This window comes from Branchiostoma lanceolatum, chromosome 4, assembly GCF_035083965.1.
Source record: "Branchiostoma lanceolatum isolate klBraLanc5 chromosome 4, klBraLanc5.hap2, whole genome shotgun sequence".
Lineage (NCBI taxonomy): Eukaryota > Metazoa > Chordata > Leptocardii > Amphioxiformes > Branchiostomatidae > Branchiostoma > Branchiostoma lanceolatum.
The window spans coordinates 5,148,281-5,167,792 of NC_089725.1; the positions used below are offsets into that span (position 1 = coordinate 5,148,281).

A 19,512-nucleotide genomic window follows, 5' to 3' on the forward strand; every position below is an offset into this window, starting at 1 on the left:
ACGTCATCTACGATATCATCAACGTCCCGCCCGTTGCCGTCCTTTTAAGGTCTCGGACTTGAATTTGCGCACAGGTGTGAACGAGCCCTCAACAACGTGCAACATGTGCAAGTCTCTCCCAAAGAGAATTGGTGTAAGCTCCCATATTAAGTTGTCCAGAAACTTCTAGAAGCTACACAGAAGAAGAAGAAGAATTTTATTGCACGACAATTGTACATGGTACAAAGTATGGCAAGAATTCTTAAACACAATACAAAATAGAAGTATAGAATAAATCTTAACATCCTAATTACTCATGTGGCATGTTTGCATGAGACTTACCCTAGCCAAGTTGAAATATGATAAACCACACATCCCATATACATTGCATAGTTTTTTAAAAACATTCTTTGTCAACGGGGACATTTGGGGGTAGAATACGTTTTCTATTATATATCTTTTTGTGTAAGTTACGTCATACAGTTGCTCATTTTGCAGCTGCTGGGGGGGGGATGAAAATTGATGCACGCGCAGATGTCATCCATATAATCAAATCAACATGGCCTACCAATATGACGTATATTGTATGATTTTGTGCAAGTCATTTTTGGCAGAATACCATGTTTATATTTCGTCATCAATTATCCAACTGATTTGTACATCTATGCATAATAATGTACACCTTTAATAAACCTACAGTTGAGACGCTCACCATTTACCACAAAAATACGGGCCTTATTTATTATTTATTGGTTCAGCATGAACATCCCAAGGTTGCCCAACTAGCCGGAGGCTATTACTAAGGGCAAACCTATGTGTGGTTCATAGGACTGTAGGTTTTGAACCACTCACACCGGGAAGGACCCCTCCTCTTTTCGATAAGTGCGGTGGGTTCTTTAACGTGCTCGAGGTGTGGTTCTCCTCAAACATGGGACCTCCATTTAACGTCCTATCCGAGGGACGTCCCTAACAGAAGCTAGGTACTCATTTACACCTGAGTGAAGTGAGGAAAGTCGTGTAAAGTGCCTTTCCCAAGGGCACAACATCGGGGCATGTCGGTGGTTTCGAACACGGAACCTCTCGGTTGTGGGTGAAACATCCTACCGATTGCGCCACACGATGTCACTCTAAGACCTTATTTGTAGATGTAGATGTTCCACCTGTCATACATTACTTGCTATTTTTATGAAGGTTAGACACCAAGGTAAAGCATATACATGTATAAAGACAATTGAACTTTTTTCGCAATGTTCGATAACGCAAATTCATTGAAAATGCATAAAGAGTCATAAGACGAAAAAAAACGCATCACCCGTTATTTGCGGCGGACTAATACAAAAAAGGCTATGATGGCGAATCAACTTCACCACATCCAAAAATACTACAATTCACTTGCTTTTCAGGAGATTAAAAAAATCTGTGCACAGCTGCAACATTCACCAAGCAATGCGGGGCAACAATCAGGGTAACAACCACGCACTTCCAGCAAATTATGGCGCCATAGCCCAAAATCAGTTATGCAAATTAGCTCCTGTTTTGCATAGTTAGCATCTTCCACAAACACACAATCCACACCGAGCCCTCTATATACTACCATATGAAAATGCCAGGTGAACCATTTTAGAACGTGACCTTTGTTTCCACAGCCACCACTCGTCTATCAAATATCATGAAGATCCATCCATAGCTACTTGAGTTATGCTGTTGACATGCATGCATACACACCCATAGCCTTCTTGGCGAAGATAATAGTAAATCTACAAACGCGCAAAATATTTCATGGAGGTATGAGGTCTATGAAATCTTGATGTTCCTATTCTTATCATGCTGTACATGAGTTCTCTGAACTTGTTAAATGTTAAGAAATAGTCGATTGTTATGTATGTTTATGAATTCTTGCCATACTTTGTACCATGTACAATTGTCATGCAATAAAGTTCTTCTTCTTTTATCTTGACCCGGCTTTGGAATACTTACATGGGAGATCCTGATAGGGCAGGCACCCTACGAAAGTAAGTTTCAAACACTCTTTTTGAGTTTGTACCCAAGCCTGGCTTAGTTTAAACTTACAGGTCTGATATAGATGCCAGTCTGTTGGAACGCCTGAATTTGTGGCAGGAAATATCTTTAATACCATGGTATAAATACTGTATAAATGTATGATTATATACTTTGTAAATCAGGTTGTTCTTTGCAATACTTGAGCCACATATTTTCAATCAAAAAGAGAAATACATTACAAATCGCTTAACTGTGAAACAGGTGTTACAGTTCCTTTGTTATGTAATTTTGTCATTACTGTTACAGGGAAAGACGACAAGGATTCCGAAGAATCACTTTTTGCTGCTGCATTGGTCACAATAAAGACATATCCTAAAGGAGTTCCATTTGTCGTCTGACACGAGCGGCCTGCTGTCTGAACTCTTTCACCCTTTCCTCAATATGTGCTCTCTGTAACATAAAACAAAAATTGAACAATCAATGTACATGTACGTACAACCCAAGTTTGTGAGTAAACAATAAGGCAAAGTGATGTACAATGTACTAGCATGAAGTTCAGAGATAGGAGCAAAGGTGGTCATCTACACCATAGAGATAAGCATTACACGGGAGTGGTCACGAGAGCACGACGGGATACATAGGCTTGACGCACCAAAATGGCGGCGGTCGGATTTTGAGCCAATGACGTGATGCAGAACCCCGGGGACTGTGCGTTTATTCAGCAGTGTGCAGATTCATGGAAGGTGCGTATGGGCAGGGGATATATTGGTGTTCCACTTGACATGACAGATGTTCTTCGTCAAGTGCCTGCTGTTCTTCTTGCGTGTTTTCTATCTGCAGATACTACATATTTTGCCCTTTGGAGGTGTTAAACAGAGTCCTAAATGATTACGATATTACATAGCTACATTTGAATTAAACCCTCTGTCACACCTACATAGACCCTACTTACACAGAAAATTTGAAGTCAATCAGCCAAGCCGATCTTGAGAAATTGACCTGACAAGTTTACATTGTGTCCACCAGCCCCCCTCCCCCCTTGGCTCAAGTGTTATCATTTCAACATCTCCCAGGAATGTGATCAACTAATGTCAATCTTACCAAACTAGCATAGATGATTAGTACCTATATCCCTCCAACTTATGATGGAATATGAAGTCCATCCATACTTTTGATTATGAAATATTCACTGGGAAAGTTGACCTTTGTTTGACCTGTCATATTCTTAACACCCACCCCTATTAAAAAAATAGACGGAAATAGAAAAACATGTCTGATTTCAAAAAATAGTAAGATTCATTAGTAGATATAACACGCCAACTTATATGGGACTATGAAGTCAATCCGTGATTTTGATTATGAAATATACACTTTGGAAGTTGACCTACTTTTGAGGTGTTGTGTTGTTCACACCTAGCCCCATTCAAAAAATAGACGGAAATAGAAAAACTGGTCTGATTTCTTAAAAAGTAGTAAGAATCATCAGTAGGTATATCCCTTCAACTTATGTAGGAATGTCAAGTCGATCCATCGTTTGGATGAAGAAATATACAGTTTTGAAGTTGACCTTTGTTTGACCTCTATAGTTGTTGACACCCACCCCTATTCAAAAAATAGACGGAAATAGAAAAACATGTCTGATTTTCAAACAAGTAGTAAGATTCATTAGTAGATATAACCTGCCAACTTCTATGTGAATATCAACTCAATCCATGGTTTTGATTATGAAATATACACTTTGGAAGTTGACCTACTTTTGAGGTGTTGTGTTGTTCACACCTAGCCACATTCAAAAAATAGACGGAAATAGAAAAACATATCTAATTTCTGAAAAGTCTCGTTGAATCATTAGAACGTATATCCCTCCAACATATGTAGGGATATGAAGTCAATCTATACTTTTGATGATGAAATATACAGTTTTGAAGTTGACATTGGTTTCACCTCTGAAGTTGTTGACACCCACTCATATTAAAGAAATAGACGGAAATAGGAAACATGTCTGATGTTTGAAGAAGTAGTAGGAATCATTAGTATGTATATCCCTCCAACTTATGTAGGAATGTCAAGTCAATCCATGCTTTGGATTGGAAAATAAAGACTTTGAAAGTACATGTCAATATGGTTGGCTATATTATCATATATGTGGTAACTTCAATATCCCCTAGGCAAGTATTCAATTGCTTGATTTTCCCAAAACAATATAAGTTATTAGTATTTCTTATCATATATGGGATAATCAAGAAGCAAATACTAGAGATGCATTTGATCAAGAGATATAGACTGCTGTAAATATGTATGTAAGTTGGTCAGCCATATTGATAAACAGATTCACAAGTGTGTCTGTTTCAATATACCCCAACAGGAAATAATATGCAATTTGTATGATTTCCCCAAAAGTATTATACACGTAGGTCATTAGTATTTGTATCTTCACACAATCGGGACTTTCAAAAACTCAATGTTGTCTTTCATGATGAAATATAGACTTATTATGCCATATTTGCTGTGTGTAGCACACTAGTATTGACTTTAGTGTAGAAGCTATGCTTGCTAGCTGCTTACCCTTTGCTATAAGCGAGCAAAGATTTTCAACCAGTGAAGTAAATATTGCAGGTGACATGCTGATTTTATGACAGCTGTCTGTATATGATCCACTTTCAAATTGTCATCTGAAAACTGCCAAGCAATTATCCTGCCCCCCTCCCCCCTCACACATGACAAATTTAAGTGGTTTAAGGTGACTATTAGTATTGGATACAAAGTATTCAAAGGTCATGTGTTATAGTGAGTGCTTCGTATGATTGGACAGCAATGATTTGCTTTGTTTTGTTTTGTTTTTTCTGAGGAAAAGGTTTAGATTATCATCATCATCTTCAATGATCATGTTCTGGTAGTTTCTTGGTTTGAATAAAATTGACCAATATACTAGAACCCACACCAATATATCACATCAAATTTCTTTGTCGAAGTAAGGAGAATGATCATTAATGCTAATTGTCCATAAGCTTTGTAATGTGAAATATATTCTTCTTTTTCAGATGGTGTCTGCTGTGGAAGCAACTTGAACTCAAGACTTCTTAGCTCTTCTCAAGTTGTGGGATATGATGATGTACCTTCTTTACAAAGGAGTTGAATGCTACAATAGTAATACAACATAAACATATTGATAATTCATTTTGTGATTTTGACAATATTATTTCTAACGTTAAGATGTAAAGTTGTCCCATGTACAATGTATCTATATGAAAACATATGTATACTAGTACTGTAAATGGGTAATGTTTGCAGTGGTTTTATGTTCATGTTTTTCACATTGACCTCTTCAACGCCGACTTCAAACCACATAGAATATTCACCATTTTATAGTAAAACCCTGTATGGCAGTTTCAACCGGGAACTTAAAATCAAAGCGAACATTTCTCCCAACAGTGGAATTAAATCCCCGCAAATATTTCCCCTTTTACAGTTGTGCATATAAAAAAGACCTTTTGTGACTGTTACATTTAGAACTTTGTGGGGTTTCTGTAGTTGACTAGTTGCTGATATGTTTAACTTCAATGGAAAACAATGACTTATAACCATTGAAAAAAAACTTGTAACTACTATAAGGCAGTTGCCGAGTGTAATTAAAAGTTATCTATTTGAAAATCATTGATATTTTCAGTTTGTTAATTTTGTCTATGACATGCCCCAGCCCAAGTTTTATCTATGGCATCAAGAATTCAAAGTATAAGCATTTACCTGTAATAGAATGCTGTTTCAGTAAGTATACATGGAGTAATATATGAATTATGTGCCAATTTTACAACATGAATAGGATATATGATATCAGCCAATGTAGATAAGTTTTCTACAGAGCTGTAGGTACTTTTTTATGATATTGCTGGAGTGTTTTGTCTGAATTTGTGCCAACCATGTGCAGTAAGAAACGGCTAGCTTATAGCAAAACTATCAGGTGTTTTTCCTACTATAGATGAACAAACACAGAAGTCTGTATCTGTATTGCATCTAATTATGCCCCGACTATGGTGAGGCAACAGGAACAACAATGGTTTAAAGATTTGTTAATACATGTACAATAATTATGCTGAACACATGTAGTGTTATTACACATACATGTCTATAATGTCACTAATAAAAGAATCCAATAAGATATCATGACAATTTGGCCTGTAGTGCTGTTGTTTTGGTCTCTTGACTTGTATTTTTGTACATTTTGTTTTACATGAAGGGAAAGAGGATCAAACATGAGAGATGTTAAGGTTCAACAAAAAGTTACATTGTAACTGAAACTTTGTTAAACTGTATAGCAAATGCAAGATGTTAATTAATTTCTTTATTATTAGAATTAGCAGTGAAGGTGGTCTTAATTTCAGCAAAGGTTTACCATACAGACAAACATCATTTCTCCCCCTTATTTTGCTAATTTTGGAGCAGACCTTAAAAAAAACTTCTGCACTTTGAATTGAATTTCGTTATGGAAAAGTCCTTTGAAGTAAGATCTATTATTTTGTAGTAGAGAAGGTTCATGGATTAATTTCTATAGCATGAAAGCTCTCAAACCTATAGTTTATCATTCTGTTTTAATGTAAGATCATTTCTATTAACCAAAAGGGGCTATTCAATAACGTCCAAAGTAGTATCCACCCAGTAGTAACGCACAAGACTTCGGATTCCGACATCAAGTGTCATTTTCCGCTACCGAAAGGCTCCCCGATTTGAATTTACCGCGCACACCACTTCCGGGTACCCGCCATCCATTGCGAAACCCCTGCGCGGAGCCTCGTTTCCGCGCAGGCTTTGGATTCCATGGCCTGTCTACACCAGGGTGCAGGGTTGACCCCAAAGTTGCGTTGCGCAGTAGAGTGCAAAATATTTGAATACCTTTATAGTCCCTACTTAAAATCTTTAAAACCTATCTTTTCCTTGAAATTTTTTGCCCAATCTGGAGCCTTTTTGGTTAAAGGGAAGAGGTAGGGTCTTAGCTTTCCCATTTCGGTTGAAATTTGTTTAGTTTGCCACTTTAGTAGGCGTAAGGATAGATGTGAGTTGTTGGGTCATTTGGAGGGATACATCAGAAATCTGGTGTCAAAGGTAAGGTTTCCTTGAAACTTGCAGCTTTCCTAGGAGTTTGAGCTGTACAACCCTCTGTTTTCTTTGCATGGTTATCAACCAAACCCTTGTGACTTTCCAGTGTTGAATAATTTTTACGATTGAAGTTTAGGTTAGTACTTTTATGAAGCCTTGTTTCAGTGTATCTTAACATGCTTTCCTATGCGAAGCCATAACTTTGAGGTAAGCCCTGCACCAACATTCTTTCAAGTGGGATGGCGATTTCCTACGATCTTTGACCCATTGCTGACGTCACGGTCACACGCGCAGAAACAAAGCAATCTGTCCAGACTCCAGAGTGATTGCGTCAGAGAGATATTGATCAGGTGATTCAGTCGAGGATCCATTCCGGTGAATCCAATTTTTTTAGTTGGAGGTTGGAGAAGAGTTTAGATCATTCCATAATTTGATGTACTATTTGATATACACTAAAAGCTGCGCGACTGATGGATGGATGGATTATACAATATATTCATCAAGATTCAATCAATGTATACGAAGGCCTACACTTACTTGACTACATTTTTGAAATTTTTCTTGCATTTTGTGTGCAAGATTTCATTCACAAATGCTGTGCTTCCAATGCGGAAAATTAAGCATTTTTCATACTATCAATATCATTCCTATATATAGGTCTAAAAAGATGTTGGCAGCCAGCTCCTAGTAAAAAGAAATTATCAAGTTTCTATGAGACCTCAAATACAAAACACATGATGGAACAACGTCTTATAACTTTATATACGTAGATTACTGATGTATGTACATGTGTTTATTATTGCTTGTTCCTTACAATTCTGTTCTGCTGTCGTTTGCACTCAAGGTCCAGAAACTCCTTGACGGTGATTTCATCCAGATTTTTGCGATTTTTCATGATCTTCACTAGGTCGCAGTTAGGATAAAGACGCTTGTGTTCTGCCCTGGATACGAAGAAAAAACAGGAAAAACAAAACATAGTCAAATACTCAAGACATGGAGGGGACATTGAGCCCGGGGGCCTGAAAGTGTTTTTGATAAAAGCCCCACTCGAGCGAGTTATTCTTAACAAATAGGATTAAGAGTGGGGTGTTTGGGTGGATCATACTAATCGGCCCAGTCTTATGTAGTTTGTACTACAGTGTATATACTAAATAATTGTTTGTTATACCTTGAGGCAGTCTTAGTCTGATCTAATCACTCTTATAGCAGCCGCCCATAAGTTAACCGGAAGAAGCTAGACATGAAACCTCCAAGCAGCTGGAGTTTGCGTTATACAGACTAAAGCAATCCATATTATAGTTGATGTTTATACAGTACCAACAACTACAGAACTGCATATGGTAAGACAACATCATAAGGTGGTTTACTGGTAACATGTACGTGTTACAACCAAAACAAGAGACCTCATATCTCCCCGATCTATTCTGTTTATGCAATTGACTTACACATTTACATAATATATGCTTAATTTGCACTTTATTATGTACATCTCTGTCTAAGCTACCTGCTTACTAAATATCTTGGAAATCCGTCGTTCCTTTGTTCAGTTATTCTTCTTAGAAGATTTTCACGATGACGCACCTGCAGTTCCAGAGCAAACTACTAGGGGCCCAAATCTACACCACGTCTTTCTTTTATCACAAGCTATCTGCCACCAAAAAATGAAGACCATAGCACGTCCTGGTCAAAAGATACAAAAATGGATGGAAGTTCTGCTGCAGTAACAAGGTTACATACCATAGGGCCCAAAATCGACTTGAAATCTTGGCTTTACAACACCCGCCCACATACCGAATATCATTGTAATCCATCAAGAGGTTCTTGAGTTATCTTGACTACAGTAGTGCAGAAACACAAACACATAGACACACATACAGACAGACACACACACATACACGCCCAAAACTATATCTCCATTTTTCATGGAGATAATAAACATCTCACCAGGGATCATCGTCAGGCTCCCATCCCTCCAGCTCATTCAGACACACGTAGCACCTGACCAGGTCTGGGTGCTGGTCTGTAGGGATGTGGTAGAACCCGGCTGCTGCCATCTGGAGTAGGAGGGAAACTTCAACTTAGCAGGCTAGGATCAAGTTCCACTGTATAATCAGTTGGTACATTAAAAAGGTAGAGGTACAGTTTTTAACACACAGAGTAGACTCTCCAAATTTTCGACCAGATCTCAGGTCAGGTCTTCATACAAAATGTATATGGACTTTGATACAGGGTCATTGAAGGTTAACTTAGAGTCAGAGACTCAGACCTGATTTGCGCAGTCAGGATGTATGTGATTTAAATAGTAGTAATGTGTTTGAGTGACGATACCTATGTTGACATGATTATTGGTGTTTTTTATCTATCACAATAACGGCGGCGAAGGTAGGCATAAATTCATTTTCGTGAAAGGAAAATAGTAGTAATGTGTTTGAGGGACGATACCTATGTTGACATGCTTTGAGTCAAGGCTTGATTATGACCTTTCTACTAGTAGCTAACCTGGTGATCCTATTCTAGCTCCTGCAGGCCCCGTCTAATGTCTTCATGGACTTCACTACAGAATAATATAGCCCTGGCCTCTTTCCCATTGCCAACGTTAGGTCTTTAACTACATCCTGTATTATTTCAGGAATGGAGTATTTATTAGTATCAGTGTAACGGGGACCAAACTTCCAAATGTTTGTTCGAACCCTGTTACCATGCTGGGGTTCCCAGACCTACACTTTTTGGCGAGGGAAAGGTCTCGGGAAGCGGAGGAGCAAACCGCAGCCAGACTAGGACCTGCCTGTACTCCTTCCTAAAAAGAAGCCCCCTCCCTCACTTAGAAATGATCTACTTTTGTTAGAGTTTTGCATATTCACCAAAATACACTCATATTCCCTCTACATTATATGCACCTAGAGTACGACATAGCTTCAAAATAGACGCAGGTATGTAGTTTTGCTCACAAATGTAAATAAATGGTAGTTCCCAAACGTGGAAAATAACAGTCAACAACAACATACCTTGGACGGAGCACACAGACAGTCGTCATCAAACGGCCAGTCATTGAAGGTAGACAGTCGGATGTTCTCAGAATTCATGCTGAACTCCCACTTCTCGGCCTCTGTGAAGGCAGTGCCCGTTGCCATACTGTTTTTCTCCACTTATAAGCTAGAATGTAGTAACGTACGACTTTCAGTGACAGGACGAAAATCTTTCCAAAATGGCGGTTGCATGCAGCCTCGGTTTGAGACAAAATGTGCGCTCTCGTATCCAGGGTACTCTGAGGGAAAGAGGAGTGCGAGCGCTTCTAGCGGAGAAGTCTAAGACTTCACCACGTTAAGAGTGATCATAATACAAGATATGATGATGACGTGCTGAAAATATTGCACAGCAACAACTGTGGACAAATAATGTCAGTAAAATTGCAGAAGTCAGTCACATATTAAAAAGTTTTTAGTGCATAAAGAGCATTGTACTTTTTGGTTAACTTCATTTCTTTCAAGGTTACATAGATGTCATTAAACGGCCCAATAGCCCCGCCAGTGGCTAAGATTCTGGCCGTCTAAGCCTTAGACTGGTAGTCCAGACTTTCAGCTAGCCCTAGAGGAATGATGGAAAATTGCAGGTTACACGCCAGCACTCCCTATTCCCTAGCCTACTGGTCCAGACTGGGCCTACCAGGCTGTGTTGTTTTAGGCCGGCATGGGTGTCTAGGCTAACACGGTCAGACTCCCTGTCCTGGGATTTCAGCCTAGCACTCACACCATCTGGCCCTACAGGCCAGGCTGGCAGACTGGTAGTCCAAGATGTCAGCCTTTCAGGCTACAAGCATTTTTAATCAATAATATCTGGAGTTGTGAGCATAACTGATTATTGATTTTCACATGAATAGTGTCTAATGAGGAGACCTTTGAGTTGATACCACACTTAAGGGTTTACAATTTACATTGCTTGATTTTCCAAATTGCTGGTGTTTTTCCAAATTTAAAGTGACCAGTGTTTAATAAATCACCTCTTCCTTCCTAGATATAACATGGTTAACCCACCTACCCTAAACACCGTCCTATCCCCATGCTGTGACACACCACTACTGATTGTTCTTCCTGATGTAAGGCAGTGTATATCCAATTTTGGTCTGCTTCCACCAAATTCCACACCACTTTCTGCTGCTAGCTTTCTCATACCACTGCGGACAGCTTGAGTGACAAGCCAATTTGTCCCAACTATTAAGTTTCCTGCCTCCCACATGACAAATACGCAACCCTACCACTTATCCTTGACCCCTCGAAACAACACCGGCAACACGTCCCAGGCAGAACACAATGCTCTAGCATACAATATAACACATTTTTACACTTTTCTCGTTAATTATGCAAAGCACTTCGCCCAAAATCTAATCATCTTGAGATTTCCCACATACACACCGACACACCAACTACGACAACAAACCATCCAGGCGTTCTCGACTTATTCTGTTCACTAACAGACACACAGACAAGCATCAACGAATAACCTTCTTGACGAAGGTAATAATGAAGTTGAATTTTGGCCCCCAGTGGCAAGTTTTGGGTACACCTGATTGTGAACTAGCCGAAAGTGTTTTTTTCGTCGCAGAATGAACATGTATCTGCGTCCTACACCTTTATCCTTTTTAAATAACATTCTGTTGGTAACAGTAATATTGTAATCTTACATTCCTAGTGTAGGTAAAGGGTAATAGATACACCTTCTTCAACGTTCTGAGCAAGGTAAAACACGTCGCAGCGGGATAATTTCCCGCCGAATACAGGAATCCACGGCGCCTGAACTGACACCTGGCAGCGCGTAATTGGCAGATTCTGACTGTCCGTCACAATCATCAGTTCCGCCAATAAGATAATGACAATCATCCGTTCGACCAATGAGAGAGTGTTACGTAGTGCAGCCCCAGATTCTACTGATCTGGATAGTTACGTCAGCCTTACGTGCTGTTTTACTATCCTCGACATATCCATGTGCCGGCAGAAATTAGAGCGTTGCCCAAAAAAAGCAACACCCAACTAACTGAAATGTATTTTGTCATATGGTTTATACGCTAAGTATCATCGTGCTGAATTTGAGTGCCTAAAAGGGGCTTCAACGGTGTTTTATTTTCACTTCCGAAGCTAGCCAAATGTTGTTGCGGATGGATTATAAAGAGAACGCTTCACTCGTTTGGAGCACTTCGCGCCAGTTCCGCTGTGAGTGTCTTTGGGTGAGGGCATTTGTTGACATGGCAGAGCCTGACTACCTTACTTTTTTGGTCTGTGGCTTAAGTCTTGATGATATTTTTACTCTTACCACATCTTGAGCAGGCTTGTATTTGTCAGTTTGTTAGTATTGTCTGGTATTTCGCTGCGTTTGAGCCTTAGTGCGAATCGCGACGTGTTTCCAGACGGTTCTTGATTTGCATTGCCGCCCTGATTTGCATTTGATAGGGCGGTGTTTCAGCCACGTTGCTGTTTCTGAGTGGAAATTTCCACCCAATTTCACGTTTCGGGAGACATCCTGTCTATATAGCAGCCGTTTGCCTGATCGCCTTGTCCTGTACAGTGCCTCTGTGTGCCGTTTTGCACGATATATTATGACTTGAGGCATACAGCGACCGTTTAGCTGTGCCTTGTCATGTGTAGACCCTTGAGTGCCGTTTTGCACGATATTTCTTGAGTTGTGGTGGATAGCAGCTGTTTGGCCCTGCCTTTATGTCCAATTTTCTCGGTTTATTTTGAGTTGTGGCATATTGTATGATATTTTGATAGAAATTGAATCCTAAGTATTCTGGTTCCGCGTTTTGGTTTGCAGCGTACTTCTAGATCTACTTTTTGATTTTGTTAAACTCCAATAAAAACCGGGCGCTTCTTTCGTCTTTGTCCTACAGTATGTGGTTCACAGCTACCTCGCCAACTGCTCAATAAGCTTGTTTCATGACTGGCTTGGTTTTCAGTCGTGACGGTATAGTCTGTTTTGCCTAATACTAAGCTAAATATGTTGCTGTTTCATGCCCCCTTCACATCTTTCCTTCCAATTTTTGTCAAGGGCAACTACACATGGTACTACCCAGTGTTCCTTTCTGTTAGTGAGTGAACAGGGTCTTCCATGTGTACCAATGGTAGGATTTTCTCCATTTGTGAGATGTTCTGAGTGAATCCTTACCCGGCTTTTTAGTGGAGTGGGTTTGGTTTCCTTACATCTTGAGGGGTCTCATGTTTGAGGGGACTACCCCAACTGTATTTAACCACACACTATGGAGCTACACCATGGATCTGATGAATCTGAACCGACGACTTATAATCTGATTATATGAATTATATGGATATTGGTAACAGCAAATGGCATAGATCTTTTTCTTTCCTTTATAGCAGAACATCCAGCTTACTCAGGGTTTGTTAGTCAGGGACATTCCCCCAGCTACCCAGCCTCTTGGAAACCCAAACTTCGGGGACTGTGCCTCTGGCTCAGTGGGGGCTGGTTCAGCAAAGTTAGATGGGTTTGCTGGATGTTAAAGCCACCTCTAATTATCTTTTCCGTTGATGTGAAATTTGTATTTGCTCTCGTTGCCAGAGTACTTTGTGTCGAAGAAAATTCCACTCTCCGGTGCTGGAATTTCGGCTAGTCATTGCATAGAATGCTTTTGCATTACATCTCTGACAGCACTTAGATACTGGTAACGTGCATCCGCAGCTGTCATTGTCATTTACAGTATTTATTTGTTTTATCATAAGACGGCTGGGTAGCCCCTTCAACGAGTTGATTTCCAAAGAGGGCAAGATATGTTACATTCAGTCGGGAGGGCCAAACCTTAGCCAATCCTTAGCTTCGTCATAACTCGTCGATGGCTCAAGTTTCTTAAATCAAGGTATTTTCGTTTTCATACGTATGCACAAGCATGTTTCCTTGATTATCTTTCATGTCAGGAGAGTTAAGGTCTGAGTAAAACATTTGAACCAAGGTGTCTTTCAGTCTTTGGTTGACTTCAGCCTGAGCGTATAATGTGTTGCGGTCTCTGTCTTCCAGGATCTTACTAGCCTAACATTGGATAGCCAGCATGGAATCTTAGATCGATTTAACTCTTTAACAAGAAATGTCTTGAATTATAAGATTTTTGTTGGTACTTCTTTAATCTTTTGTAACATAAGTACAATCTAGAATATGTTTCGATCCACACAGGGCACCTGCCAAGTTCAGCCCTTGTTGCGAGGTTGCTAGCATTCTTCCTTACACCTAATATTGATTTATGAAACTTGTACATGACTTGTCATCTAATCAGCTAGTGTCAAAATTGTGCTGTTTTATCCTACATTTCTGATGTAAAGCTTTAAATTGATTTACCCAAGAGCCAGGCGGAATTTCATCTTGGATTGTTGAGTTGGTGTTCTTCAGTTCTTTGAGTAAGTTCCAGGAAGCGCATTAGACAGTTCCAGTTGCATTAGACAGTCAGTTCAAATCCAGATTTATTACCATCAACTTGCATGTTACATTTGCAAGTTGACATGAAATCAATCATGACATCTGTTGATAGTTACATTAAATTGAAATCGTTACATTAAATGGTGTAAAAATCACAATCACACATCACAAGTGAACAAACATGTTAAAAGTATATATATAGTTAAAATGTATCGTCGTTCCAAAATAATTACATTGTATAAGATTAGCTCTTATTGCACAGCTTCAGAGCTCTAGGTATTATGTGGGACAGTTCGTACCTCTTTGATCGGCTTTGTGACCTCATAACCCGTCTATCACGGTGGCGGTTGTAAGTTGTAACCAGTGTGTACTGGGCGAGATATTTTGATTGTTCAAAGGGTGGTCCTTATCGTCCAAGATACTCTGGAGGGCACGTAGCGTTGCATTTTCACGTCTAGATGACAACGAAATGCGGATGAATCGACAGCACCGTTTATACACGCCGACAATTGTGTGAGTCAGGTGGTTGAACAAACAAGGCAGATCGAATAAGAGGTAGATGTGTGTAAGTGCGTCCGAGGAAAGTCCTGCGTTCTTGGCGACAGCGAGGTAGGAAATTGTGAATGTGAGAGTCCCATGTTAGGTCAGCGGAAGATGGTACGCCAAGAAGCTTGTCGATGAACGTTGTAACTAGGGCTGGGTACCGGTACAGAAAATTCAGGTCAGGTCCAGGTCCAGAGGGTCAGGTACAGGTCCGGACCTGTACCTGTACCTGATTAAAGGAGTAGTGTCGCAGTACATCATATTTTGGAGAGCGAGACACAAGTAAAGGTCTCTGTGAGTCCTACAAATTATGTTCAAATTGTATATTAGAATAAAGTGATTATTCTCGGTGCACACTAATGTGCACTCGCCGGCTGTTGACTCATCTACATGAAACCACGACTCGTTAAATCTGCTTATTTTGTATTAGACCGGTTACGCGTGACCGCATGCTGGTAGCCTGGTACTATTTTCTAATCGGTCCATAGGCCGGTCCACTGATTTTTTTCTAGACCGGTTTTTTTGGACCGGTCCATAAGAAAATACCGGTTTTGCACCGGTACACGGTACCGGTACCCACCCCTAGTTGTAACCCTTTGGATTTGCTGGCCGCCTACTGAAGGGTGTTAGGGTACGGGAACGTTCTCCTTTCTCCTAGCGTCTCCATATCCTCGGTCTTCTTCGTATTAGTTGCCAGCGAAAAAAAAAAGCTCAGCCCACTCAGTGATTACACCCAGTGCCGTCTGGGTGTGGACGGGAAGCGACCATATCAAGAACTCTGAGTTTGTAAGGTCATCGGCGTACTTTCTGTATCTGTATCTATATAGCCGGTATAACCACCATTAGGCGTACCACAAAGGACGGTAGACAGGCATCCAGTGAATCGATGCAAATAACAAAGAGCAGCAGTAATAACAACCTCCTTGAGGCATTCCTGTCAGAACGGCATGTGCTTTGGACCAACAGGTGGTCCATTTAACCTACCATGACCTGCCGTCCAGGTACTTTCGTGTGGGTAACCACAGGTCACCCCTCAGCCCAAAGTCTGCCAAAGTTAGAAGTAGGTGGCCGTGGTCTACGGTATAGAAGGCGCGGCTGACAAATGGATGTCTAACTTGGGCTTACTATTAAGTGTGGATCAAAGACAAAGCTGAGACAGTTGGACTCTTCGGTAGGAATCCATGCTGTGATTGTAACAGTGAGTTGGCGGTGTCTTGTAGGAGAGCATCAAGCAAGCCCTTCGTACACCTTGCCCACGCAGCTGACCAAATAAATCTGGCCGTAATCTGTTGGAAAGTGTGGTCTTGACTTCTTGCGGGCAGTTGTAACAAGTGGCTCTTTCCACTGCTGTGGAAAATTGTGATGTTTAAGGCAGCAGTTGCTATCTCTCAATGTTTTATGTTTTATGTTTTGCCATTAGATACATTTTCCCGACATTTCCATGATATCCTGGAATTGGTGAAATTCTTTGTCTATGTTAAGACTTAGTTCTCGGATTTTGTCGGTTACCGACATAAATTTTTAAGCTTTAGCGTTATTGTCTGGATTCGTAAAGCCTTTTGTAAACTTTTCGTGGGAGTTCGGTCCCACACAAATCTGCCTGGGAAAGGCTGCATACTGGTTTTGGTTGATGTTTTGTTTTGTGGTTGTTGAAGAAATGTATTGATATTTATATTAGCGAACCCATACAATGGTCAGAAAATTCTGTCAATGGATGTACCCTAAATATATACATATCTTGTGGAAGAGGTTACTACTAGATATGAAATAATCCACCGTGCTACAGCCACCGAGCTGTTAGCACGTGTATCTGCCGTTTAGATATCATAGGATGTTTGGTTTGGTAACGTTAGCATAGATCAGTCAGATCTTTGCCGAAAGTGTTGGGTGGGTTGTTATCAGAATTTCTTTGGTGCTTCGTCGGCGAAATCTTTTAAGGATCCTTCCTGGACATTAAAATCTCCGACAATTACATAACCCCTGGACGCAAAACCTGCAACATCCTGTGCTAATACGTCAAATATGGATACGTCAGCCCTTAAATGATTCGGAGAGTATAAAGGACTAGCATATGCATTACCAAGAATACCTCTTTGGACAGGCAGAACAACTGAACAATTTCATAGATATAGGAATCCAATGAATGTCTGTTCTTTTTACTGAGAGCAAACTTTTATGTATTGCAGTAGCTACATAGAGACAGGATAATGTTAGAGTAATCTGCCCTTTTTCTTCTTCTGCCTTAGCCAAGTGCACATCTTAATTGTAAAAGCAGGGAATACTAAAAAATCATGATAGCGTGAACGTTACACACATGTTCCCAGGCTCTATATCCATAGGTTTCTGGAATATCCATGGGATGGAAAAGAAACTCGAGGGAGATAGCTTAGAAAAATAAAATAAGATCTCTTTTCCCTCCACGAAACATGGAGTAGGGAAACGCCAGAAGTACACTTACCAAATTATCAGCATTTTTTCTATCTCTTGTGAAACTGAAAAGAAAATATACACCGGAGCTGATCACCCAAAGCCCATTGTTGTTTTATTCATTTAATCATATGCCACGGATGTGTTTTTTTTGCTGCTTCAATGTACCATGCTGCTGTCTACGAAGCAATCCATGGGTAATTTTTAGCTGCCTTCTTGTAAAGGGTTAATGTACGTTGTTCCTTTTTGTTTGGCTTGATATGTGTTGTCATTTTGACTGCCTCGTGGTCACTAATGCCAAGAATGGTGCAGGTTTGTTCTTCTAGTTCTGGGTTCGACATAGGAGCGAGGTCTAGAAGACTTTCCCCTCGGGTCGGAGTATGGACCGTCTGTGTTAAGTCCGACTCTGAGTCAGGTATACACGTTTCTGATTAATTAGCATACCGTATTGCGGAGAGGGGTTGAGGGGTTAGATTCCCCGTAAATATTTAATAGGTTGAAATCTTCAAATAGTACTATAAATTCAAGAGGTGCTGATCTTGCTTATCGATGAAGTGAGTGAGTCCATGGCACGGTTTTGGTAATATCTTAACATCTTATCACGTATCTCGCAACACTTTATATGTATCCAATTACGGTCACACAGCATCGCTAACGGGGGTTGCCCGAACTTAGGACGCGCCCTAACTTAGGAGGGACTTTTTAGTGATCTTGTTATGCATAAGTACGCCGTGTTTGTGTCCACTGACTATGCTCATAAGGAAGATAAATAAACCAAGTCCATGCACATAATTTTTCATTTGCATTCAAAACATATGTGTACATATTCATTTCTTGTTTTGTCGAGAATAGTATTTTGACATTAATGATGGCAGCGCTGAGTAGAGGGTCACTGCGTAGCTAGACGGCCCGACACCTGAATATACGACCTGTGCCAAGCAGATATACAACTATCATACACATAAGAAATATAACTTCATAAAACACAAGAAAATTGGGTCTTTAAGTGTTTGCTGAGAAGAAAACCGACCAAAGAAAGCAACGTAAACATCGCTGCCGTCTGGCAACGTTGTTTTCCCGCCATTTTGGGGGGCCGCGATGGTGGCCGAACGATTCAACGCACAGCTTTGTAACGCTCTAACATGTGATTGGTACAGTCTATGAAAAGGAAATATGTGTACAGTCTATGAAAAGGAGATATTTCCCAATAAGTGGACGGAGTATTGTTGATGTAAGCGGTGTCGTTTTTTCGTTATGATTTTGTAAGTCGGGTCGCAAGCAAGACGTACGCCGGGCCGCGCGCAAAGTGCGTAGTAGCCTATTTCCCGCCAAAACATGAGCTGGGATGCGCTAGATATAGCCCTTCTCACATGACGTTAGAAGTGCACACAGTCAAAATTTTGCGGTCAAAAGAAAGCTAGAATATAGCAGGCATCAAGCCTTATTTACATTTCCCTAACTTCATCACCAACTTCCGAAGAGAGCAAAATTACCAAAGCGTACTAAATTAGGCACACTATCTGGCGTAGCACTCAATCAGAAGGTACATTCGTGAAAACGTCTCACAGCGTTTGCCGCTTGTAACTCGGAGCGTGAAGGGCCCATGAACATTTTGAATACATTTCTTGTCCATGTATGTTCTTTAGGTGAATGTGTTCAAAATTCATTCATTGAAACATGACCATTCTCTGGCAACCAGCAATGGAGCGCCGTGAGTTCGAGCGCTTCAAAAAACTTCCTATGTTTGGGCGACTCCCGTTATATTCTTGACGCGTTGCTTGACGAAAGAACGAAATCGTGTATCATTACATAGATATCAGACGATTGATTTGTTTTCAGTGTGTCCTAAAGCCCCCGTCACAAATAAGAAATTCAGCTCGGCCGACGTGTTGGCAAGCTTCAAATGTGCATTTTCAGCCAAAGTATACGGCCGACGCTCTGTCTATTACGCGGGCTTCGGGCAATTTTTAGAAAAAAATTAGTCCAGATATTGGCCTTTTACCAGGTTAGTCGATTCTGACTTCGTCCATGCCCAAGAGGTGGTACTATCTCATGGGGGAT

General features: G+C 40.4%; 1 protein-coding gene and 1 long non-coding RNA gene across 2 annotated transcripts; one reads left to right on the forward strand and one right to left on the reverse strand.

The window, feature by feature from the left end:
- Positions 1-1,298: 1,298 nt before the first annotated feature.
- LOC136432316 (baculoviral IAP repeat-containing protein 5-like) lies at positions 1,299-10,426 on the reverse strand. Its single transcript, XM_066423514.1, has 4 exons — positions 10,077-10,426; positions 9,016-9,125; positions 7,886-8,012; positions 1,299-2,430 (listed from the first exon to the last, which is right to left on the reverse strand). Exons 1-4 carry the CDS (start codon positions 10,200-10,202, stop codon positions 2,353-2,355), a joined length of 441 nt encoding a protein of 146 aa, XP_066279611.1. The 5' UTR covers positions 10,203-10,426; the 3' UTR covers positions 1,299-2,352.
- Positions 2,564-6,147, forward strand: LOC136432317 (uncharacterized). Its single transcript, XR_010755506.1, has 2 exons — positions 2,564-2,723; positions 5,022-6,147. It is a non-coding gene; the product is annotated as an uncharacterized lncRNA (long non-coding RNA).
- Positions 10,427-19,512: the final 9,086 nt, after the last annotated feature.

Coding starts and splice junctions, on each gene's coding strand:
- LOC136432316 (XM_066423514.1), bottom strand. CDS start 10,202: ATGGCAACGGGCACTGCCTTCACAGAGGCCGAGAAGTGGGAGTTCAGC. Junction 9,126..10,076: donor GTCTGTGTGCTCCGTCCAAG/GTATGTTGTTGT, acceptor CTCCTACTCCAG/ATGGCAGCAGCCGGGTTCTA. Junction 8,013..9,015: donor GAGCCTGACGATGATCCCTG/GTGAGATGTTTA, acceptor CTTCGTATCCAG/GGCAGAACACAAGCGTCTTT.